Genomic DNA, 26,074 nt, shown 5'->3' on the forward strand with positions numbered 1-26,074 from the left:
AGCTAGCCAGCTCATCTAGCATGTTAACTTACTTGATATGAGGCAATATATTTTTACTTCTACTGACCAAATCAATCTAATTTTGTCTAGTTTCAGCCTTCCATACATTGTATGTATAATGTCATTCTAAAAATATACAAACACACCATTGAAATCTTGCAACTACTAGATAGAGGGTGATTAATACAAAACAAAGTGAATAAATATGCAATACATTTGACAAAGAAATCTGGATGCTAAAGGTTAAATTACAAATTTATTATGTGCATCCTATCTATTATATAAAATCCGTTCTATCTGTCTGTGTGTGTCTTCTAAGATCTCGGGCAGCCTCCATCCGATTGCGCTCAAATTTGATATGTAGATACCGATGGTATCAGGGCATGTATAAGTCTTGAAAAAATTCCAGGTGAGAATGCAATCGATAAAGCCGTGGGAACGTGCATTTGTACGTGCAGGTACATCAGCTGTTGCAATCAATACTACGCATACACGAGAAAAATGCACGTGCAGTTTGCGCAAAAAAAGCCGGCTGGCTTGAAATAATGCCACAAAATGGGACGGTCGGACAAGTTGTTTTGAGAAAATTTGGTTTAAACTCAGCACTATCGATTGGATAGGGGGCATTTTGCCCATTCAACTGATATGATCAAATGTTGCAGGTGAAACATAGTTAATTAATAAATATAGTTTCTGAGAATCAGTAGTGTCTATATTAGCTGTATCCAAAACATTGGAAAAAGTTTCAAACCAATGCAGCCATTCTTTAGTTACTACTATTAATTTTGCAAACAAGCCTTTCTGATCCTAAAAATCTCCCCATTAAAATTTTGTATGGGCCACGCAAGCATTGCAAAGTACCCTAAATGATGTTGATGACGGAATTGTAATAAAGTAACTTATAGAAAATATGCTCTATTCAGTGCAACTGAAGTTTAATTTGTAGTTGAAATAGTACTGAATCTTTTGATACCCCATATGTCAAAATCGGTAACTCCATTTTGGAATGCATAAGGAATAAGCGCCATCTGTTCGTGTCCGTTGCCAGCCTCGCCTGGCCCCCGTGCCGGTGACACGTAAAAGCACCATCCGTTCGTGTCCGTTGCCAGCCTCGCCTGGCCCCGTGCCGGTGACACGTAAAAGCACCATCCGTTCGTGGCCGTTTGCCAGCTCTGTCTGGCACCTGTGCGGGTGGCACGTAAAAAGCACCCACTACACTCACGGAGTGGTTGGCGTTAGGAAGGGCATCCAGCCGTAGAAACACTGCCAGATCTGACTGGGCCTGATGAAGCCTTCCAGCTTCACAGACCCCAGTTGAACCGTCCAACCCATGCTAGCATGGAGAACGGACGCTAAATGATGATGATGATTGGGCAGACTTCTTTCGAAGTTGAAAATTCTTTTGGTTCAGGACACTGCATGGACCTTAAGTAAGGCGTAAGTAAAATTTGGTGAAATTCAGTTGAAAATTATAGGAGTAGAAGTGGTTGACACAATACACAGACAGATAACTTCGCTTTTAATATATAAGACTAGCAGGTGTACCCAGCATTGCCCGAGGCTGTTTGTTAAGTATGTCTGTTTGGTTATTAGACCATTCATGGATGCATCTCTGTACTGAATGAAAGAAATCATAATGGCAGATGTTCCCTGCATTGTTTGATTTATTTAGCGCAATAGTGAACATGCAGGGTCATATGCCCACACCATTGTCATTGTTTTCCATTGGGACAGTAGGGTGATCTGTAAAAAAACTGGCAGTAATTGAGTTTATTTTCCTTACCATATAATTGCTGACATGTGCTGTTTAGCAAATGGAAAGGTTGAGCCTAAAGATATGACATAAAGAGAAATAGTATTAGTATGTTTACCTGCTATTTCACTGGGTTGCACATGCAATATTATCTGAACAAAAAATTTGACGTGTGGCCTGTGCAGAAAAGATGAAGAGTGTAGTATCTGTTGCCTACCTCACAATTTGTGCACTTAACAGAGAGTGTACTGTGAAGATCATGCTAATGAAACGCATTGGCCACAACTACAATTTCCATCTGTGATTTGATTTGAATTTTGATTTCACTTGACTCAATAGGTCTCCTCAAGCACGGAATGTCGCCCAACAATTCAGAGGTACTTTTTAAATAGGCTGGTTATGTGACACTAGTGTAGGCTATGGCTGTGATCTCACTTTACTTGCTGGGTTTTCTCAATCACAACATTTCTCCAGAAGTCTCGGTCTTTTGTCATTGCCTCTGTGAGGCCCAACTTTCAAAAGTCATGCTTCACCACCTCATCCCATGTCTTCCTGGGTCTCCGTCTAACATAGGTTCCTTCCACTGTTAGGGAGTGACAGTTCTTCACACAGCTCTCCTCATCCATATGCAGCACATAACCATACCAGTGCAGTCGTCTCTCTTGCACACCACATCTGATGCTTCTTATGTCCAGCTTTTCTCTCCAGGCACTTACACTCTGTCGTGTATGCACACTGACATTACACATCCAGCGAATCATACTAGCTTCATTTCTTTTAAGCCTACGCATGTCTTCAGCAGTCACGGCCCATGTTTCACTACTGTGTAGCATGGCATTTCACACACATGCATCATACAATCTACCTTTCACTCTGAGTGAGAGGCCATTTGTCACCTGTAGAGGTAGAAGCTTTCTGAACTTTAACCAGGTTATTCTTATTCTAGTGGCAATGCTCTCCGAGCATCCACCTGCACTACAGACTTGGTTAACCTAGGTAGTGGAAGCTGTTTATTGCCCCTGAGCATCTGCCGCACACACAAGCAGTCTTCCCAGTTAACTTCCTTTGATGTTGCTTATACATCCATACCTTACACTGGGTACATCTTATGGAGTTTCTACAGATCAAGCAAGGCCATCTACCTTACTAGGACTTCAGTTTTTACAACATTGACTATAAGGCCCTTCAATTCTAAACCTTGCTTCCACACCTGAAATTTCTTCTCAGTAAGGTCATTATCATAGAGGAGCTCCCAGGGGCAACATGTCTTGAATTCCTCTTTTTGCCTGGAGGACTATAATGAATAAGAGGGGGCTGATGACTGATCCTTGGTGAACCCCTACTTCTACCCAGAATTCTTCACTATACTCATTGCTGACCCTTACCTTACTAATGGCATCCCTGTACAGCTCTTATTAACTACTCGTCAATCCCCAGTTTCCACATCGCCCACCAGATAAGGGATCGGAACCCTGTCAAAGGCTTTCTCCAAGTCAACAAAAGCAAAGTATAGTGGTTTATCTTTGGCTAGGTATTTCTCCTGCAGTTGCTGTACCAGGAATATAGCATCAGTGGTGCTTCTACCTAGCACAAAACCGAACTGCATCTCATCTAGACTAACTCTCTCCCTAATTAGTTGAGCTATGACACTCTCCGTGACCTTCATCACCTGATCCAACAGTTTGATATCTCTGTAGTTATTTCTATCTGAAGCTTTACCTTTATAGCAGTTGACTATGGTGCTTCTGTGCTAGTCATTGGGTATGACTCCATCATGAACTACCTGGTTTACAATACGGGTGACTAGGCCATAACCCACACCACCAGATACTTTAAGTATCTCGGCAGTGATTCCTGATGGGCTGGGGTGCTTTACTTGACTTCATATCCTTAATTGTTTTATCTACATGACAATTTTCTCATACACTGTCTTGCAATCCGAAACACTTCAGTTCTTTGGTCCTCACATCACTGAACATTGGCAAACTTCTTTTCTGCTTCTCCCTTTGCTATGTATACCTGTCTACCCCCACTCTTCCAGGCTTTTTTTGCTCCAATGGTCTTGTCTACCATATTATTCCACCACCACATTACTCTAGGTCTGGAAAGGACCTTGCACCAGCTGCAGATTTGGTCTGTGGCACTCATTAAGCTGTCTTGTAGGAATTTCCAGTAACCCTCTATGTAGCTTCTCTTCCCTCTCATCAAATTTCTCAAGCATGATCAGTAGTCACAAAATCTATGTAACTAGACACAAGAAATTTTGCATAGTACTTCAAAGCCTATTTCATTCTACTCAACCTTAAGCTCTGAAAACTGGAATTCTTGGTATTTTGTACAATTTACCTTCAATAATTAAGATCATGTTTTAGAAAATATTTCTGTATTAGGATGTTTCCAATAAGTAGTCAAATCAAGTGATAAGTCAAAGTTGATAATAGATTATATTTCTTTACTTCAGTTGGAAGCCAAATCCCAGAAGCAGCTTCTGTAAAACCCATTTATGGTATTTTAGGTATCATCAGATTGGTAGCAGGTAAGTTAAAAATTTTTTACCTTATAAAAATTTTACTGGTTCTAAGCAATACAAAGAACCATTTGGTTCTTGATATATAAACTTCTCTTGAAATTTATTTGGATTGTGGTTAACTCAAATCTTACTAACCTTGATGAACCAACATGTGTTAAATCAACATACACTCTACACTGAAAACTGTGCATATATGTATGTGTGTGTGTATATATATATATATATATATATACACACACAAAAAAAAAAAAAAAATAAATAAAATAAAATAATAATAATAAAAATATATATATATATATATTTAAAATTTATAAGTTTAAATTATTTAAATAAATTTTTAAATTTTAACTTTAATTTAAATATTTTAATTTGGAATTTTATATTTTATATTTATATTTTTTAATTAATTTTTTTCTATGTATTGGCTTATGATTTTCACTGTTTGATTTGCCTAATAGTGGTTTTATCTCTCTCTCTCTCTCTCTCTCTCTCTCTATATATATATATATATATATATATATAATGAGGGTAGAAATTAAGCATCTTCTTCTAGCATATTAGGAATCCACCTTGGTGGTTATTCCTCTTATATATGTATATGTGTCTATGTATGTATATCTATCTATCTATATATATATGCTTGAAGAATTCACTCTAAACTTATAAGATTTTGTTCTCTTTATCTCTGAGTGCTTGTTTGATGCTTTTTATTTCTCCTGTTTCACAGATTTCTAGACTGATTTCCCATCTTTTCCTCTGGAATAATTTGTTAATATTGCTATTTCTCTAGAAGCTTTCAGTTATGTCAGCATTTTAATCTTAATATCAATAAAGCAGATTTCCTCTATGGTTCAATCAGTTATCTCATACATTGATAGCAGTACTCATACTGTAAAGTCATCATAGACTATTATCTAGTTGTAAGAGGAAAATTTCTATTTTCAGATTTTTTAAAGTTTGATGTAATATTCTTTGCTCATTCTCTAACATCAGAAAAATTATGGTACTTTTAGTTACAAGCCTTTTACAAAACTTCCAAAGGCAGTAACTAGAGCATTTGGTAGTTTTGTTGAATGTGGAGAGAAACTTGGCAACATCTTTTTTGTATGCAAGCCATACTGTTATAAGGTTTCTATAGTGTTTTTAGACATAAGATAGTACATCTTTATTAATTAAAAGTTGTTCAGTATACCTGCACACTGTCTTTTTACCACCTACTGCTTATCTGTTCTTATCTTGTTAGATTCACAATAATTTTGGAAGCCTTACTTTAAACATCTTATACCTCATGTTTAAGCAAGCAATATGTCTATAGTTTTGGCCAAGTGGTTGTTTCATTCTCAGTTAAAAGATTTGTCTGTGCCATGGTAAGTTAATTTGGTATGTATTAGCATAGTTCTTTTAAAGATACATGTGTGTGGCTTTCTGTACACTATCAATATCTTATACCAGTATCCAAGTATTAACTCTTTTCTTGATACCTTGATATTATGCAGATTTACAACAACTTAAGTGAGTTTTAAAGTCAGTAATATATGCTTTATTGTCTATGGTACAGTATTCTTTCCTGATACATTATGGTCAAAATTCTTGTTTTCATTCCAAATCCGAAACCAAATTGATTTAAGATTTTCATGAGAATGAGCTCTTTCTACAAGAGATGGTCTTTTCTTTCATCTTCCATTATTCAGATTGTGGGTCAGAGCCAACTTGTGACTAATGAGTTTGCTGCTGTTGTCATTTTTGGTAATTTTTAATTTTATAGACATTGGATTTCAGAACATTTATTATTGCTGATTCTGTCTTCAGGACCTTATCTCATTGTGATATCCCAAAAAAGTAAAGTTGGTGAAATTAATGGACATTCAATATGGAAGATTACAGACACAGAGATTTATTCTTACAAACGAACTATGCTTCACCTCACAGAAAAACAGGTTTGTGTTAAGAAATTTCCTATGGAAAGTTTCAAGAATATTTTTAGTTTTTAAAATATATATTTTGTTCATTAATTAATGTTTCATAGTCAGTGTGTCATCACCTCAGTAATATGGCCACATATTTCATATTACAAATTGGGCTGTATCATGGTCTTGTTGCACTCTTCTTTCACTGGACAGGCAAAAATTTTTTGATCACAACCCACTGAAGGACAGTATTTAATTTCATCAACCAATGAGCAATTAGCATTTCTTTTCTTCCCTGGCTTTCCTAATGAGTGGCACCAAGTTCAGCACTTTTTAGTTTGTCTTTAAATAAAAGATGCATATTTAGTTGTATTGTAACAACATACATAGAAAGCAGATGTGAAATGATTATGATGGTAGGGGTGGCTGGAGGCAATGCAACTTCCACCATCATCATCGAGGTTGATGCACTTTCAGACCAAGAGTTGGCTCATGTCCAGTCTTAATAACTCAAATCTTCTGACAATGAGAGTAGAACAACCTAGAAAGAAGAGCAGGTTTTGACAACTGGGTTCATCATTTTCTTCTCTACCTCCTAGCCTCACAATGTTTTGGAGCACTAAAACTGTATCATAAACACAGTCTGCTAGAATTTATTCTATGGTGATTCAGACAATGGCTCAATGATTTTAAACACCTACTTTAAACAAGTATTGAAATGAATGGATAACATTCATAAACATCTAACATTTTTCACATAATTTTTTTTGTAAGACCTGCCTACAGTACTTGTTAATATTTTTTTTACCTCACTTATTGCCAAAGTAATGATTTAGCAGAATCCTTCATGTTGGGCACAATGCCTTGTGGTATTTAGTTACACCTCTTTACATTATGTGGTAAAGTTCACTTTTCACTCTTCTGGTGGTAGGGGGAAGTTGAATAAAATAAAATATAAGTCAAGTACTGAGGTCAATTTAATTGATTATACTCTCCATCAAAACTTCAGGCTTTCTGTGAATGTTAAAAAAAAATTAGTAATTTTCACATCATACATAAGAGATCAGAGTTGGTTGTTTAATTCAAATTTTGAGTTTGAATGGTAGGATAATTCTCGTATGAATGTTGTTTTTTTTTTGTGTGATTCCACATTACACATCATCGTTAATGTTCATACTCCATACTGGCATGGATTGGACTGTTTGACAGGATCTGATGTGACCAAGGATTGCATCATGCTCCAATGTCTGCTTTGGCGTGGTTTCTAAGGTTTGATGCTCTTCCTTGCATCAACCAATTTACAACAGGGACTTGGTGCCTTTTTTGTGACACTTGCATTAGAAGAGATGACATGGTTGGATGGTCTCCAGCAGGGGAGGTGAGCATAATACGTGAGCGGTTGGAGGAATCATTGTAATATGGGTGCAGAGTATGAATCATAGCATTTCTAAAAGTCAGTTTTGCTGAAGAGAACAAGTCTTTTCAAGAAGCTCATATCACTAGAGATCCCTGTTTTTTGTCATCTTATTTCTTATATCATGTGTAGAGTAATAGTTCTCCAATATTGTTTTACTTTAATTTTCAGATCACCGACAACAGAGTCTATTTAACGATGGTTGAAAGTTTCCTTAAAACAGATGGTTTTTACTTTTCTTCGACTTTTGATTTAAGCCATTCCCTACAGCGGTTAGCAAACACTAGCCCAGATTTTATGAACATTCCGCTTTTTGATAGGGTAAGCAGTTTCAATAAATTCTTTTAACCAAAACAGCTTTCTTTTTATATTACAGAGTCCATGGAAGAAATGTAAAACCTAAGTCAGTATAGTTGATAATTTTTAAAGTTTATGTAGATTGATGCTTGTATTTAAAATGTGGGGAGGAAGGGAATTCCAATAAAAGGCAGTTATAAGAAGAAAAGAAGAACATGTTTAATATGGGCTTTGAAGAATGAGACATGGTGCAGATTAGGAGAGGAGTGTGCATTTGGTCATCTGGTACAAGGTAGTAAAATGTATACTTGTTTAGGGAAGCGGGAATTGTTGTAACATTAGAAGATACAGAAAGAGAACACTCCACATAAGAAGTTGCAGTGTGTATGGGTGATAATTTACTAATCAATCAGATGGCCGTTTTAAGATAGAATCTAAAATGTTTTTGTGCGCAACAGCTGCTCTGTTTCAGAAATACAAGTAGTACTTTACTATATAATATATGAGAGTGGAGTTTTAATTTTGTTGGTGAATAGTTTATTGTGAACCTACTTATTTAGATTTTGTTATGAAGTATTTAAATGCTTTCAGCTATGTAGCAGATGTTTTAGTATGTTTTAACTGCCAGCATTATAACATACAAAAGAAATAAAGACTTTTTCTCTTGTGTGTATTTGAAAACTTTTAAAACTCTTTCAAATTTACGCATACAAGAAATATAGTTTATTAACTGTAGAGTAAGCAAATTCACTATCATCATCAATAGCAGCAGCAGCATCTTCATAATCATCAATAATAACAAATTGTGTGAAAAAGTAAAATCATTGAATAAATTCATGAGTGTTAATAATCAGTGACTATCCTTTTTTTTTTTTTGTACTGTTGAGAACCTTTGACCTCACCCATTTTTCTTGTTTCAGTTTTTCTTGAGTTACTTCACTCTATTCTTTCATTTCATTCACTTTTACTCCTCAATTTTCACTTTAAGGCTGTGATGAGTTTTGATTGTCATCTATTCTATATTTATGCGACAGGGTGATCCACAATTTATTTGGAATGGTCATATCACCAGAGAGCTAGCCCAACAACCAGAACTTGGAAAATTTTGTCTACCAGTAATTCATGGATGTATCTTTTTACCAAATTTTAATTTTTGTATTTATTTATTGTTATGAAACTCCTTTTATTCCTAATTTGAGTTAAATGTAATTTTTGAACACTGAACTGTTGTAAGAGACATGGGAACAAAGCTGAAAATCTTACAATTTATCTTAACCAATTGTTATAGGAGAAAGTGTATAGTTGATTGAGCCAATAGGAATTATTACTGGTATTTATTTTACCTAAAAGACAAAGTCACTCTAGTAGAAATTGAAGTCATAACTGTGAAGCAAACTAGTTGCTATAAATCAGTGGTTTTCAACCGGGTTCAATATGGCCTTTGGGGATTCATTTAAGATTTTGTTGTTAAAATTTATGCACTGGTTATATTTCTGCAATGCACAATAATTAAACATTTTAAAATACTATTCTTAGTAATTTTCAATCCTAAAAATATAATAGTTTTTAGACATCAAATGGTCTTGAAGGCCCCACCCACTGAGTAAAATAAGAATCAAAGGGGTCCATAGGCAAAAAATGGTTTGAGAACTACTGGGATGTATAATCATTTCCAGCTCTTCGCTATTTCTGCCATCATTTAATTCTAATATCAACATCATAGAAAGCCTCCAATCTTTGTTGTTACATGCAACATTTGTCATGGCTGGAAAGCTTTCTTATCATCAACCACTTCACAACATGAACTGGATGCATTTTACTGCACCACTAGAACTAGAGTTTAAATTACTACCTTCCTACATGACTTGCTTTCATTATGGCTGAAAGCTACATCTCTCCATTGATGCTACCAAAGAGGTGCAACGTCAAGACACACATGACTTCTTTTAAGTTTCTGTATACTGAAATCTCTCAAAAGGATTTGGTTAGTTTAGGACTATAATAGAAGGCACTTTTGCTCATGGTGATGTGCTGTGGGATTGAACCTGAAAACAAGTGGTTGTGAACCTCTTAACATTCCCATTCTTGTGTCTATAACCATCCCCTGTACCCATTAGAGCAAAAACAGATGTATGTTTTTAAGTTGTAATGTGAAAAAGACATTATGTATTGTAGATGTCACTTTTTCAAGAGAATATACTCTAACAAAGAGCTTTTCTAAATTCAAGGAAGTAATGTGAAAATGCATTAGTATATAGCTTTACAATATCCAATTTGTGTAAATTTCATTTCCATTTTATATAATCTACCTGTGGGCTTAAGACTCTGGATCAATAGTATACAGTTTCAAATTCAACCACATGTATTGTATTAATTTTAGGTAGAGCACCTTTCACTCTTCAAGTTAGTCATTCTTGTTTTCCATGAGGTATGGATGTCAATACATAATCATGATTAGTACTAAGAAGAAGCCAACTATTCTGTTAACACTTGGTTATTTGGCATCTGAAACAATCCAGCTCTTACTAACATGACTTCATGTTCATAAAAGAATCACTTTTAATAATAATTATATTTTCTAGCATCTTTTATACTTTTTCCTTGACATTTTCATCAGTTGTATGTATACGCTCTTGTACAGTCAACAATAAGGCCATAGACTATATTTTAATTTCCAGAAGATCAGTTTACAGGGCTGGTACTAGATTTTATATGCGAGGCTTAGATTCAGAGGGACAGGCAGCTAATTTTGTGGAAACTGAACAAATACTTCTCTATGATGGCCATAAATGTTCCTTGGTGCAGGTAAATATTTTTTATATTGCAAATTACCAATTAAACGGTTTTTTCTTTTACATTAAAAGCAATTTTATTCCTTTTTTTATAACTTAGCAAAAATTGATGCCTTGCTATTTTCAATGGAAATAAAAGCATTTAAAAAAAGTTTATTAAGTTTCTCTGTTTGTAAGGTTTAAGGGAGTAGAAACAGAAAAGGAAATTTAAAGGAATGGGTTATCTTTGTAATATTAAACTAACTTTGAAAATTATAAACCTGCAATTTTAGATTGGTAAGGAAGGGGAGCAATGAGAGTAATGTTTCATATTTCATAGGATTTTCTAACTCAATCTTATTTACTCACTTCTGGTTTTCAAATATACTAAGTACTAGCATTGTTTCTGATTATTGTTCAGTTTCTATGCTTTAGCAATAAGTAAATTTTGTAACACAGACTGACTCTTGAATTTTATGTTTTTAGATCTACATTTAAAACTAAGTGAATCTTTGACAATTCTTTGCTTTTTGTCACTTTGCTAGCAGTAAGAAAAATCATCTTATGTCTTACCCAAGTCTACTTTCAACCAAGCCTATGCCCTGTAGCCAACTCCTACACTTGCTATGGAGCATAGGTTCAGCCAAATACAGGAGCTAAAAGTTTTTAAACCAGTCTAATTTCCATTTTTTAATAATTTAAAATTTAGATATCATTTAAATTAAATTTCTTCACTTGCTCAGTAAAAAATTATATGGTCTTGAGCTCTACATTTTAGGATATCTATAGCAGATAATTAGAAGTTTAAAAAATATATTTCTAATGAAAATAATTTTTGCATAACTGGAGTAAATATCTAAATGATGGAAGTATGTAAATTATCTTTTTTTAATTTCTTATTTACAGAGTCGTGGTTCAATACCATTGTACTGGTCACAGCGACCCAATCTTAAATATAAACCAACACCCGTTATCAGCAGTACAGCTAATCACGTATGTCTTTACAATTTTAATTGTCTGAAATATAATTATCATTTCATTAGAAAAACATTTTTCATTCATCTATTCATCCTTGTCATTAATTCTAAAATGTTTAAAGGAAGTTATGTGATTATTAAAAGTCTTTTCTGTTGAGGTTGATATGTTGGCCATAATGCATATAACCACAGTATTAAAAAATATTCCAAAACCATTATTAAGTATTATTCACCAATGATTTTGTTAAACAAAATTGTGAACTGAATAAAGAAAATGAATGGGAGAAAGAGAGTCTGCCGAATGTCGACCCCACAGAGGGACCAGCTATCCGAGTTGACAGTACCTTGGTAGATAAAGCAATTAAAAGTATGAAGACAGGGAAAGCCCCCCGGCCCATCAGGAATTACTATAGAGATGCTCAAAATATCTGGCAGTGTCGGCTATAGCCTAGTCACCCGTATAGTCAACTAGGTGATACACGAAGGAGTCATACCCAATGACTGGTGTAGCAGCATAATAGTCAACTGCTACAAAAGTAAAGGTGATGCTTTAGATACAAATAATTACAGAGGTATCAAGCTGTTGGATCAGGTAATGAGGGTCACAGAGGGGGTCATAGCCCAACTAATTAGGGAGAGGGTCAGTTTAGATGAGATACAATTTGGTTTCATGCCAGGGAAAAGCACCACTGATGCTATACTTCTGGTAAGACAGCTGCAGGAGAAATACCTAGCCAAAGATAAGCCCCTGTGTCTGGCTTTCGTTGACATGGAGAAAGCCTTTGACAGGGTCCCCCAATCCCTTATCTGGTGGTCAGTGAGGAAACCAGGGATAGATGAATGGTTAGTGAGAGCCGTGCAAGCCATGTACAGGGACACTGTCAGTAAGGTGAGGGTTGGCAACGAGTAAACTGAAGAATTCAGGGTAGAGGTAGGGGTCCACAAAGTTTCAGTCATCAGCCCCCTCCTTTTTATCATAGTCCTTGAGGCAATAACAGAGGAATTCAAGACAGGATACCCCTGGGAGCTCCTCTATGCTGATGACCTTGCTCTAATTGCTGAGTCACTATCAGAACTAGAGAAGTTTCAAGTATAGAAACAAGGATTAGAATTGAAAGGCCTTAGAGTTAACCCAGCTAAAACCAAAGTCCTAATAAGTAGTAAGGCAGGCAAACCAGAAATCCCTTCAGGTAGATGGCCCTGCTCGATCTGTAGTAGAGGCGTAGGTAGAAACTCTATAAGATGCACCCAGTGTAAGCTATGGACACATAAGAGGTGCAGTAATATCAAAGGAAGGCTAACTGGGAAGATAGCTTTTGTATGTGGCAGATGCTCGGGTGCAATAAACATTGGAAATGTGCAGAGAACAACTTCCACCACATTCCAGGGAGAAAAACTAGAAGTAGTTGATAGCTTCTGAAACCTAGGTGACCAAGTCAGTAGCGGGGGAGGGTGCACTGACAGTGTAGCTGCTAGAGTAAGAATAGCTTGGACAAAGTTCAGAGAGCTCTTACCTCTGCTGGTGACAAAGGGCCTCTTGCTCAGAGTAAAAGATAGACTGTATGATGCATGTGTACGAACAGCCATGCTACATGGCAGTGAAACATAGGCCATGACTGCTGAGGACATGCGTAAGCTCACAAGGAATGAAGCCAATATATTCCGCTGGATGTGTAATGTCAGTGTGCATACTCAACAGAGTGTAAGTACCTTGAGAGAAAAGTTGGACCTAAGAAGCATCAGATGTAGTGTGCAAGAGAGACAACTGCGCTGGTATGGTCACGTGGCGAGAATGGATGAGGATAGCTGTGTGAAAAAGTGCCATACCCTAGTGGTTGAGGGAACCTGTGGAAGAGGTAGACCCAGGAAGACCTGGGATGAAGTGGTGAAGCACAACCTTCGAACATTAGGCCTCACCAAGGCAATGACTAGTAACTGAGACTTTTGGAAATATGCTGTGCTTGAGAAGACCCAGCAAGCCAAATGAGACCATAACCTTGTGGCCTATGCCAGGGGTGTAACCAGCCCGCTTACGCATACCTTTCCTTCATTGGATGCTAAACTCTGCTTGCAAAGACCTGTTGAGGCAAGTGAAATCAAAATCAAAATCAAATTCGATGACTGGCATCCATGCTAGTAGAGCACTAAGAGCACCATCTGAGCATGATCATTGCCAGAGTGGCTAACTGGCTTCCATGCCTGTGGCACATAAAAAGCACCATTTGAGTGTGATTGTTACCAGCTTCGCCTTACTGGCACTTGTGCCGGTGGCACCTGAAAAACTTTCGAGTGAGGTCGTTGCCAGTGCCACTGGACTGGCTCCTGTGCAGGTGGGACATAAAAAAAACACCATTTGAGCGTGGTCATTGCCAGTACCGCCTGACTGACCCTCGTGCCAGTGGCACATAAAAGCATCCACTACACTCACAGAGTTGCTGGCGTTCTGGCACTCAAGCCCTGTGCTAGTAGGGTATTAAGAGCACCATCTGAATGTGATCGTTGCCAGAGCGGCTATCTGGCCGCCGTGCTGGTGGCACGTAAAAGACACCATTCGAGCGTGATCGTTGCCAGCATCGTCTTACTGGCACCTGTGCCAGTGGCATGTGTAAAAGATTCAAGCGAGGTCGTTGCCAGTACCGCCTGACTGGCCCCATGCCGGTGGCACGCAAGAGCACCCACTACACTCTTGGAGTGCTTGGCGTTAGGAAAGGCATCCAGCTGTAGAAACTCTGCCAGATCAAGATTGAAGCCTGGTGCAGCCATCTGGTTCGCCAGCCCTCAGTCATTCGTCCAATGCTAGCATGGAAAGCAGACGTTAAATGATGATGATGATGATCTATCCTATGTTTTGATTATTTTCATCAGGTGTCATATTACTGGATATATACAAAGTACAAGCCTGAGTTTGAACTTGGAAATTTCATTTTCTAGTTCACATCCAGTCTGGTACTATATACGTATCCAGGAAAACGACACCCAATGGTGATCAGAGATCAGGCCAATTAAAGATAGGTATCATTCATCATCATCGTTTTATGTCTGCTTTTCTAAGTTCTTATTCAAAGTTACTACTCTGCTAGATATGTAGGGGACCATGCCTTGCGAATAAGTTACATTTTTGGCATGGTTTCAATTGATGGATGCCCTTCTTATTGCCAACCACTCTACCGAATGTAGTGCATGGATTTTATCATAGCACCAGCACTAGAGAGGTTATCTTGACCCCAGCAAGTTTAAAGTCTTTTTACCCTATATTATCTCTGTTCATAATGTAGATGTAAATATTTTTAAAATATCTCATTTCTAGAATGAGATTAATAGTCCCAAGAATGTATAATCGTTTAACAACTCAGATATTTAGACATCTAATTACATGCATAACTGTTGGGAGTTTTGGTGCATGGAACTCTTTAAAAAATTGTCGCAAATTTGTTGTACTGTTTCAACGTAAGATCTGATACGTATTTCTTTCATGTTTTTATAGTCAAGAATATTGTTACATTTCACGCAATGAAGAAGAGTTGTATGGTATTTCAAAGAATATTTGTTTGAGGTCATCGATTGTCGGGAGCATTTTCTTCATACGGTTGTTTGAAAAAATCTGTTATGTTGCTAATCTCAAGGGTGCTTTGTTAATGGCTTGGGACACAGAATTGTTTCATGTTATCCAGTTGTGTTATTTGTCACTGCTAGAAAGGGGTATTGAGAAAGCTGGAAGTGTATATTTACAAGCTATCCAGATGTGAGCTTAAGATGTTTTTGGTTCTAATTTTTTAAAAGAATCCAAAATAAAGTTTTCAAAATCAATTGTAGAACAAACAGTTAATGTTGTTTCTTAGAAATATATGTATAGCCCTGTTTGTAGATTAAGTGATAAAGCCTTAACATTTTGATCATTGGTATGACTCTCTATGTTCTCATCACATATTTATGTTTCATCATTTTTATTGATCACATTTTCTTCTAAAGCCAGTAATGTGGAGCAGTTTCCTTGCAAGACTAATAATGACTGTATTTTCACCCCAAAATCCTGATATGTAGTAGCTCTAAAGCAACCTATCATGGTCTGCCAGCATACTCTCTTTTACTCTTTTACTTGTTTCAGTCATGTGACTGTGGCCATGCTAGAGCACCACCTTTAGTCGATCAAATCGACCCCAGGACTTATTCTTTGTAAGCCTAGTACTTATTTTATCGGTCTCTTTTTGCCGAACCGCTAAGTTACGAGGACATAAACACACCAGCATTGGTTGTCAAGCGATGTTGGGGGGACAAACACAGACACACAAACACGCACATATACATATATATGACAGGCTTCTTTCAGTTTCCGTCTACCAAATCCACTCACAAGGCTTTGGTCGGCCCGAGGCTATAGTAGAAGACACTTACCCAAGGTGCCACGCAGTGGGACTGAACCCGGAACCATGTTTTTTTTTTTACTCCTTTTTGCAAAAAATGTTAGATTTTTCTGTATGTAAATTTTGAGATATCTTCTTTCAACTTCAGCTTGTTTACAACATTAGCTTCACTTAATATTTTGGTTCTCTATTTATATACCACTACTATTATCATTCTCATCCAATGTATTCTGACTTAGTACTTACTGTAAAGCAGTTTATCTGGTTAATTGCTTGAGTATCTGCTAGTGTATCTCAGAAATTATTCAAGCTAGCAAATACAAATATTTTATTAATGATTTCTTAGCTGGCTAGCTACATGCATACATACATAATTTTTTTAATATTGCCTTAACAAGTTATTTAAATATTGATTTATGAAATAGGCAGCACATAGCCTCAAACATTTGGGTGAGAGATATAGTAAATTATATTGTCCCTCTTCTCCTTCACTATGTGTCTGGTATTTATGTTACCAACCCCAGAAGAATGAAAGGCAAAATTTAACTGGATGGAATGTGAACTTAGAACAAGAAAATAATTCTGTCAATGCTGCTTTTTGGTTACTTAAATTTGAAATGGACAACCCTGCTCTATTCATCTTGCCTGCTGTGGGTCATATGAAAAATGCAATCAAGTATGCTTAAACTATAAGGCTACACAAATAGTATTGTTAAATGTAAAATGCATGCAATGAAATGGTTTCTCCCATAGCATACATAAAACATGGAGTTGATGCTTAAATTTTGAGTTTTATGTAACTGATTTTTGTTTCATTTTTGCAACAACCTGAAATGATTGAGTTGAAATAATTCTCATAATTTATATATGTTGGGTGATATGTAGGTAATGATAAAAATTATATCAGTTGCATACAGAGGTGCAGTGCACAACAATTTCTTTCAAATACTGCTGTCTGTAATAGATATGATGTATGTAGAAAAATATTTCCTTTCATTTTCATTTTTTAACATTTAGTTATAGATCTGATTAATACTGGTTCATTTCTTTTCTTTTAAAAAAAAATTCATAATAAAACCTTCATCAGTTTCTTCACTGATTTCTGTGTTAAAGATGAGATGTGACAGATCTAAGATGTAGCTCAGAAGGGAGAGAGAAATAACTGAAGGCATTGAAAGAGGGTTGTCCATGGAAAATAGGTGGGAAGGGATAAGAATTAGGGATGGATGTTAATAAAATGTGGTTTCAGTGGGGGAGTTTTGAAATATGTGCCAATTCTATCCTCAAATGATTACAGCAGCTGAGAAGTACTATAGTTAGAAGAGTGTTGGAAAAATGAAATGTGGCCAATGCTTGATGGGGGCAGATTGGGCACATGTCCCAACATATACAAACATAAACATAATGGTTTTAGGATATCACTTTCACTGTGACAGATGGGTTTTATCAAGCATAGCAAATCACCTATCGTCTCTTTTGTGAGGCTCAACTACTTTGTTCTATAGTACGAATGCAATAGAAAGGGTTTATGAACTCTAGAATACTGTATTATGATTGTAAAATTAGTGTCTATACTTCTGAATTATGCTAGTTTTTATATGATGGGCAGTCACACATAGTGTTATGTGATATGCAACATCTAAAGCCTGACTCAGATTTAAAATGTTTTTTTTTTTACTTTCTGTTACGCTTCACAAAAATGTGTATTACGATTTTGTGACCAAATTTTCTTTTTTTGCAGATGGATGCCTTTAATCGACACTTTGATGCTCAGATTTATTCCTATGGGAAACAAGTGCTTATCAATTTGGTATGACACTATGGAATCAATTTAATCTTGATATTAACCACACCTAACTAAATGAATAATATATACTAAGTGATAAGGTATTGTTGTTAATAGTATAATTTTGTTATTAGATAAATTAATGTTTATAATTTAATTAAATAGTTCGAAAACAACCAAATTGAACAAGGATTTTCTTCTAATTTGAAGAGACTGATTGCAATGTAGATATGATAGAGAACTTTTCAGATGTCAGCCAGGTTGATTGATCAAGGAAAAATATGACATTTTAGAGGTTCTGGTTTGATATTAATTATGATGTAGCAAGTTATAATAAACCTTTATCAGCAATTCCCCATATTCATGATTTTGCAGCTTCATTGTGTGGTTGCAATATCTTTTCAAAGATAGATTTAATTAGAGCATACAATCAAATTCCTGTTGAAGAGAGTGATATACCAAAAACAGCAATTACAACTCCATTTGGGTTGTATGAATTCCTTCATATGCCTTTTGGATTGAAGAAAGCAGCAAATACTTTCCAGAGATTCATCGACGAACTAACAAGAGATTTACCTTTTGTACTTGCTTATATAGACGATATTCTCATTGCTAGTCCATCAAAAGAAGTTCATGAAAATCACTTAAAACTAATTTTCGAAAGACTGACTAAAAATGGTATAGTGATATATCCATCAGTGTGTTTTCAGTGAATGCACTGTATCTTTTTTAGGTCGTCTCATTGATAGAGATGGAATTCGTCCACTGCCTGACAACAAAGTTGAAGCTATTAACAAATTTCCAGTACCAAATTCTTTACGAAAGCTTCGAGAATTTTTAGGACTCATTAATTTTTACAGATGAATCATTCCACATTGCATTCCTTTAACTGAATTATTAAAGAATAGGAAAAAGAAAAATGAAGCTATAACTTTAAAAGATAAAGAATTACAGGCTTTTCATTGCATAAAAGAAAAACTTTGTGAAGCAACACTCTTAAACCATCTGGTTCCTGAAGCAGAATTATTGTTGGTAGTTGATGCTTCCAATGTTGGAATTGGTGGAGCTTTACAACAATTTCATTGTGGTTCTTGGCAACTATTATCCTTCTTTCCAAAAAAATTCAAGGCACCAGAAACAACATACAGCGTTTACGCAGCCTGAGTTAAGATTTATGAATGGTAATAAATACTTATGATTAAGAATAGAATTCAGAATCACGTTGTGGTCACCAATTTATAATGGTTGATTGATCGCCTAGTTTATAACAGGCGTTAGTATTAAGAAGAAATGATGAGTGGAAATTTATCTATAACACTTAGATGATTTTATCTATTTATCATGTGTTCAACTTGAAATTATAATAAATGTAAATATTTCTTGAGTAGGAATCTATGGTGATAAAGCTGTCACTTATAACTTAATTATAATTTCCTGAGTAGAATTCGGAATCCACATTGGTTTGTCACAAATTTATAACGGTTTTGACTTGGAAGAGATAATAAATATAATTATTTCTTGAGTAGGAAATTATGGTGATAAATCCGTCACTTATAACTTAATTATAAGTATCTATCACCATGCATAAATCCTAGCTCAGACTACATAACTGCTGTGGTGAGTTACACACACCAAGACACTGAATGTGCATGCATGTTGAAGATAATAAAGCTCACTCTTTTTCACAGCTATAATAACAATTTCATAGTTACAGAAATACATTTCATCAACAGGTTGAAGAAAATGAAGAAAAAGAAATTATTTACTAAATTAGTTTATTTACGTACATTTAATATTTACAGTACATTTTTATAAGTCAAAAGAAGACTGTCATAGAGAGTTACGACATAAAATTTATATTAACTAATTCTTCCATAAGTAAGCTACATGAGTTTTTAAAAGATAAAAGTGAGTGTCGTGGAATCGAATGACAACCGATGAACACTGATTAATTTCCCAAAAATCAGGATTTTTATAACTGCTCATACCTGAATTCTAAGACCTGTATTTCATAAAGATTTCTCTTTGATGCAAGTTAGAATTCAAATATGGGCAGTAATTTTAACCAATGGGAAACTAACAATTATACCTATTTGGCCAACATGACCATGACGTCATATTACTACTGATAAAGGTTTATTATAAGTTGCTACAATGGAAATAGGAGATTAATTATACTCTTGGGAGAGAAAAATCCATATTAGCCCTGATCATGCACACCTATGGTCGAAAGTATTCCTGCTTTAACCTGCTCATCTTTTCCTTGGGACAGTGGCCTCAAGACCATTAAATCCACTTTGTCATTTTTTTTAATGCAGTGTGAGGAAGATTTACCGGCTATGTATGGCAGGTCAAGCAACAGTAGGAACTTCCTCATCAGTTTTATAATAGAGAAGTTGATTTGTAATATGACTAATGCCTGGGTTATTTATACAAAATATGACAGCCATTGTTTTCACAGCAATCAATATTCTGAAAGAAAAACACCTTTGAAAGAAAGCAGGAGATTTCAATGATTATGTTAAGAAATGTATGTATGAAGTGTAAAACCATTGTATCTGTAATGCAGAAGACACAAGATTCCTCATGTGAACATAATCTTCTGTAACATTAATTTCAGGAAGGTTATAAGCTAATTGTTTTCATATGATACGGGGAAGACTGCTAGATAAATTAGGATTGTCCTAGATCAAAAACAAAATAAAATTATTACCACCATTGCTCTTTGTGAAGAACTGAGCTTTACAATAAATTTTGTTATAGAAGATGAAGAATGACTTTGTAATGATCAAGTGACATGCATTATGAGCAAGTGGTTAATCTGTTTTGTGAGAAAGCAAACTTATAAAGGAAAGGTGGGTGCTTCTGTTGAATAACCTATTATGGATGAAGCCAATTGAGCTAACCAATAGTGAAGAATACATTAGTGGAACACTAACTATTAAAAATTACTGGTAAATGTATAAGAATTGGAAGAAGAGAGTAAATTAAAAGTAGAGTAGGATTTAGCCAATATTCAAAGATTTGGGGACAAGGGACATGATATGTTTCAATTTATAAGATACCATGTGGAAATTTGAGAGGATCAATGATAAAGAAAGCATTCATTTTGTTACAAATAAATGGATGAGAAACTGTGCATGCTTTGATAAGCTATGTAGTGACCACAAAGAGGAGAACACTTGTAAGGCAACAGAACAGGCAGAAAGATAATGACTTTTCTATTACAGTTTGGTAATTGGATAAATGCCAATCATAAGAAGTTAAGAGTATACAGAGGGTTATTTTTAGAAAATATTTTGGCATCTTGGGAATTTTTTTTTTACATTTCCTGATTAGATTGGAATAGAGAAATCTGTTATGCTAGGTAATTTTTTGTGGTAGATGAGAGAAAATATGTTGGATATACAACACTAATTTTGAATAAAGTTTGATCTTTGGTTAATTAAACACAATTAGCTTAAAGGCTGTGATTGACATTTGTAAGATAATCAACAGATTAATGATAAAAATGGTTAATGTATGTATCATGAAAAGTGTTGTGGGTTAATTGTAGAAGATACATGCATTTAAGATCAGTAAAGTCATGAGAAAAATGGCTACATCAGTCTGTATATACAGACCTGGGACACCTGGGAAGGTAATCTAATGCATACTAGCAAATACAGCTAGGTAATGTCTATATAAAAGTCTCTTGATAAGATTTTAAAGTGATCCAGAAGTGCTGAGTGATCCTAGTGGAGGGAATCTTAAAAAAAAGAAAATGGAAAAAGTAATGAGGTCTGATTTCAGATTAGTGAAACTCACAAAAGAGATGATGCTGGGCCACAAGAGGCAAGATGCTTTTCTAGAGAAGATTTGTCCAGCCGATTCAATTGTGGATAAAACAGATGTATGTAGTGACAGTGCAGTGTCTATTGTTGTTTAAACTACAATGGGAAATTATCAAATTAGTTCTTCTGTTCAGGTGGATTGTTAATTCAGATATCCTGCAATGCTAATATTTTCTTTCTTCAACTCTAGAAAAATTATCCTAAATATTACATTTCCTTATGATAACTTAATAAGAACAAAAACTTTATGAAATGATAAAATATATAATAAAGATTTAATCACATGTATGTATTTTAAGATCTCATGATTAATATTTATCCAAATATTAATTGATCAGATTCTCATTGTTGTGCATATTAGTAATAATTACTGTAGAATAAAGTTACTATAGCTTTTTATCTTAGCTTACTCCTTTAGAGAAACACAGCCAACATGTAAAATGTGATATTTATCTAATGTAATCTTTTCAATATTTTAGATTGATCATAAAAAACCTGAGGGTTACTTGGAAAAGGCCTTTGCACAGATGATAGTAAATGCTGCAAACAAAGATATCAGGTTGTAAAATTACATCTCTTCCAAACTAAAATAACTGAATATTTAAGACATTTTGTCATTTTCTTTTACACTTTGATATCGAAGAACATAAAGTAGATAATGCTTATCATAAAACTGAATGAAGTTTATTCATGCTATAAGACAATTGGTAGGCTTGTGTTATTTTCTGGTTGCTACCTAGACCATCATGTAGCTTTTGTATTCATGAACATTTCACAGTTACTATTGTTGTATTCCCTATCAATGTTCAACTTTACAACATCAAATATCCTTTCAAGGTAACTACACATTCTTCACTTGGTTGGATTTTGTCTTCAGAGACAAAAAATACTTCAGCCTTGAACATCAGATTATCCTATACAAAGCATAATATATGCTAGATTAGAATATTGCTGTACATTTGGGATAATATATCCTCCAAACACACTGTAGATTACAACCCCTCAAAAATTTAGAGATAATCAAGCTTTAACTCCTCATATTTCATAATCCACTATTAAGATGTGCCCTTCCTCTTATTTTTCTAATGTCCTTAAAACCATTTCTACTCCTCTCCACCTAGTGACTGAAACATATGATACACCCATTTGTGCTGCTCCTGTCTCCACCACCTCCACTGTGTTTTGTCCTTCTCAGAATTTCATCTTTTAAATTGAAAATTCCTCACACTAATCTCATTCAGTTATGCTTACACCTCAGTCTAGAATGGCATAAAAAGGCTATGGGCGCTACCCCTTTTCCTCAGAACAATTAATAAAAAAGGTAAATGAACATACTTATTTCTTTTCATGTGACACAAGAGTCTTTTTGTAAGGAGAGAGTGTGAGGCAATAGAATTAACTTTAGTCTCTTATAGGTATCTATATTATCAAGTCTAAAGAGAGTGCACTGAACATGTATGTGGCTCTCTACTGCCTGTGCTGTCTCCTCCGTAATATACATGAACATACTAGTTTTTCCAATTTCATATTTGTAAATAAATTTTGTTTCAGTTTCTAGTGTAAGATTTTAAGAGTACGTTATGAACTAAAAAGCTGGTTCTCAATATTGATTATCAGTCTTTCTAGGCTTCGATAAATAAAGCCATTTTGAATTAGTATCTAACACCTACGCTTTTCAAATATGTTGAGTTTGTGGTAACCACTAAGCATTCATCAGCTAATTCTGTGTTACATTGAGAGCTAATGATGGTTAACCCAAAGCCCTTTTCACTTGCAAGAGAAGCATTAGATCAAGATTTTAAAATTACATTTTTTTTTGTATTTTTAACCAGATGGAATTAGTTTGTACCTGTAACATTCAAAGGCTCTCCAACACTGGTGAAATAGTTGCAGTTTGTGTTCAGCTTGAACAGCTGTAGGTCAACAACTGTAAAAAAACATGGCAGAAAAAAAATTTCAGAGAGTTGACTTTCTGGGAATAAAGGATTGGGTATAATGGTTAGTGTGTGTCTGAGGAGACAGTATAAGTGTGTTGCGTGGTCTCGGGTGAAGGAAGCATGCAGCTAGCTAATTCTGAGAAGCAATGATAGGAAAAGCAGTAGTATTCTCTTTTTTGCTTCTTAAATGGCTTGGTGGAGGCAGGCCAGTGTCATGATTCTTTGCAGAGCTTCCATTACTTCAAAATTAGGTCTGGATGAGGAAAAAATTTAAACAGTTAGAAAGCGACTGGCTGATCTATATATGAGTTCAGAAGTTTAAACAGAGAACAGATTAGTTTGGGGCAAAAATGGGAATGGCTATTGGCCAGATGATAGTGTAGAAATAATGCAAGAAAATAAATGAGATTCTTGTACTCTGTAACATTGTTCAGCTTACTGTATGAAGTACCTGCATTACAAAGAATAGTTTTGATAGGCACACCTCATTACAAAATATTTAGTTTTCAAGCTTTACTCGCAAGAAAATCATCAATAGAGCTATGCACAGTATATATGTTCTCATTTTTTCCTTATTACTGCTGCATATTCTGGCCAGGAGGGTTTAATCCTGCTTGATTCTAACTGCAGTATTTTTTTATATCTCAGCAGCTAAAACTACTACATTTGTTATCCACCTTACTTCCAATTCCACACTGTACATGTAGCAAACATCCTCCTTTTGAGCTTCCTTTTAATTATCATCACCTGCTAAACAACTGCTTCTGACAACATGCATATCCATCACCTTGTAAAACTACTTGTACCATATTTTCTATCCTCAGTCATCATCATCATTTAACGTCTGCTTTCCATGCTTGCATGGGTTGGATGGTTTGATCAAGGACTGGTGAGCCAGAAGGCTGCACCAGGTGCAATCTGATCTGGCAATGTTTCTACAGCTGGATGCCCTTCCTAATGCAAACCACTCCGAGAGTGTAGTATAACTTCTACATCATCATCATCATCATCGTTTAACATCCGCTTTCCATGCTAGCATGGGTTGGACGATTTGACTGTGGACTGGCAAATAAATTACCGATACCTTAAAAGTATTTTATTTCAATGGGTCACTGTATTACAGAAAATATTCATGAATTTTAGTTAATATTATCTCTAGTAGACAGGTGCAAACTCCTTGACTTTGTATACAGTAACTTCATGAATGGTGAAAAGGAATCAGCCAGACCAGTTTCAATCTTAGACACATATAGACAATATTTTATTTCATATATTATCCTCAAACATACTAGGATGCCATCTATGCAAATAGATATTGGATAACGAATTAAAAAAAAAAAAAAAAGAAACTAATAGCAGCTCCTACCAAGTCTACAAACATACACACACATGCACACCGTACACCTAGCACACTTTACAAGATTTCTGCTCACTCATGTAATGAATCTCTATGGAGTATCTTGGTTATTACATGTGGATAGAATAGCCCATCATGGAGATGGGCTGTACTATCTTGTGTATAAACAGGTGGTTCTAAAGGCTGCCACTCTATAATAACTCAACCCTTCTATATGTTCCCTCCCAAAATACATTAATCACCAAGCAGCCATGCATCAGCCAACCTCATTTACCCCTATGAACAAAGCTACCATACAATCCCCCCCTCTCTCTCTCAATAGCTTAAAGAGAAACTTTCATGATCACTTCAGCTTGACAAAGTGACTGCTTTCAACAGTATTCCTGCTGTTGTCTTCAAATACTGTACACATGTTGACTTCATTCAACTGTATGTTACACTCCCTAACATGTCTTTTCTTTAGCTACATTTTCTACTCTTCTGAATTAACAATCTGTAGGTGATAAGACTTTCCTCATTTTATCAGCTTTACTGCCAGACCCTATACTGCATGCTTTCCCTAATTTTTCCTTCTCAGAATTATCATCCTCTGGAATGTTCTCTCTCAGCTTAAAGTTTTCCAACTGACAGCAAATTGTATGAGTTCAAGCTGAACATCAGCTGCCAACTTCACCAGTGTGGGAGAAGCTACAAGTATTATGGGATCTACCTTTTCCCTTATGCTAAATAGTAACATTCTTCCACCATACATACACACCTCTACACATATATACTTATAATTTCATATGTAGCAGCACAAAATATTGTAAATTAATTTTGCAGATGAGGATTTATATACACATTTTAAAGTAAAGATTTTATTAACTTTTGCAGGTATGAAGCATTTGATTTTCATCATGAATGTCGAAATATGCGATGGGAGAGGCTTTCAATTCTAATAGATTTGATACGTGAAGAAAGAAAAGAATTAGGGTGAGTATTTCTTTTATCTCTCATCAGTGTAATATAATTTCAATTTTTATTGTGTTGTTATACTCTTTTACTCTTTACTCTTTTACTTGTTTCAGTCATTTGACTGCGGCCATGCTGGAGCACCGCCTTTAGTCGAGCAAATCAACCCCGGGACTTATTCTTTGTAAGCCCAGTACTTA

At 35.3% G+C, this 26,074-nt stretch overlaps 1 protein-coding gene across 1 annotated transcript in view; it reads left to right on the plus strand.

Annotated features, from left to right (window-relative positions):
- The window catches only part of LOC115209241 (phosphatidylinositol-3-phosphatase SAC1), a 69,042-nt gene that overhangs the window by 20,021 nt on the left and 22,947 nt on the right, over positions 1 to 26,074 (plus strand). The window contains exons 3-11 of the mRNA XM_029777525.2: positions 4,215 to 4,289; positions 6,093 to 6,220; positions 7,776 to 7,925; positions 8,936 to 9,029; positions 10,519 to 10,706; positions 11,579 to 11,665; positions 17,752 to 17,820; positions 22,109 to 22,188; positions 25,797 to 25,895. Of these exons, the coding sequence (XP_029633385.1) occupies positions 4,215 to 4,289; positions 6,093 to 6,220; positions 7,776 to 7,925; positions 8,936 to 9,029; positions 10,519 to 10,706; positions 11,579 to 11,665; positions 17,752 to 17,820; positions 22,109 to 22,188; positions 25,797 to 25,895 (970 nt within the window). The remainder of the gene's footprint in view (positions 1 to 4,214; positions 4,290 to 6,092; positions 6,221 to 7,775; positions 7,926 to 8,935; positions 9,030 to 10,518; positions 10,707 to 11,578; positions 11,666 to 17,751; positions 17,821 to 22,108; positions 22,189 to 25,796; positions 25,896 to 26,074) is intronic.

The sequence above is a fragment of the Octopus sinensis genome, linkage group LG1 (assembly GCF_006345805.1).
Source record: "Octopus sinensis linkage group LG1, ASM634580v1, whole genome shotgun sequence".
Classification (NCBI taxonomy): domain Eukaryota; kingdom Metazoa; phylum Mollusca; class Cephalopoda; order Octopoda; family Octopodidae; genus Octopus; species Octopus sinensis.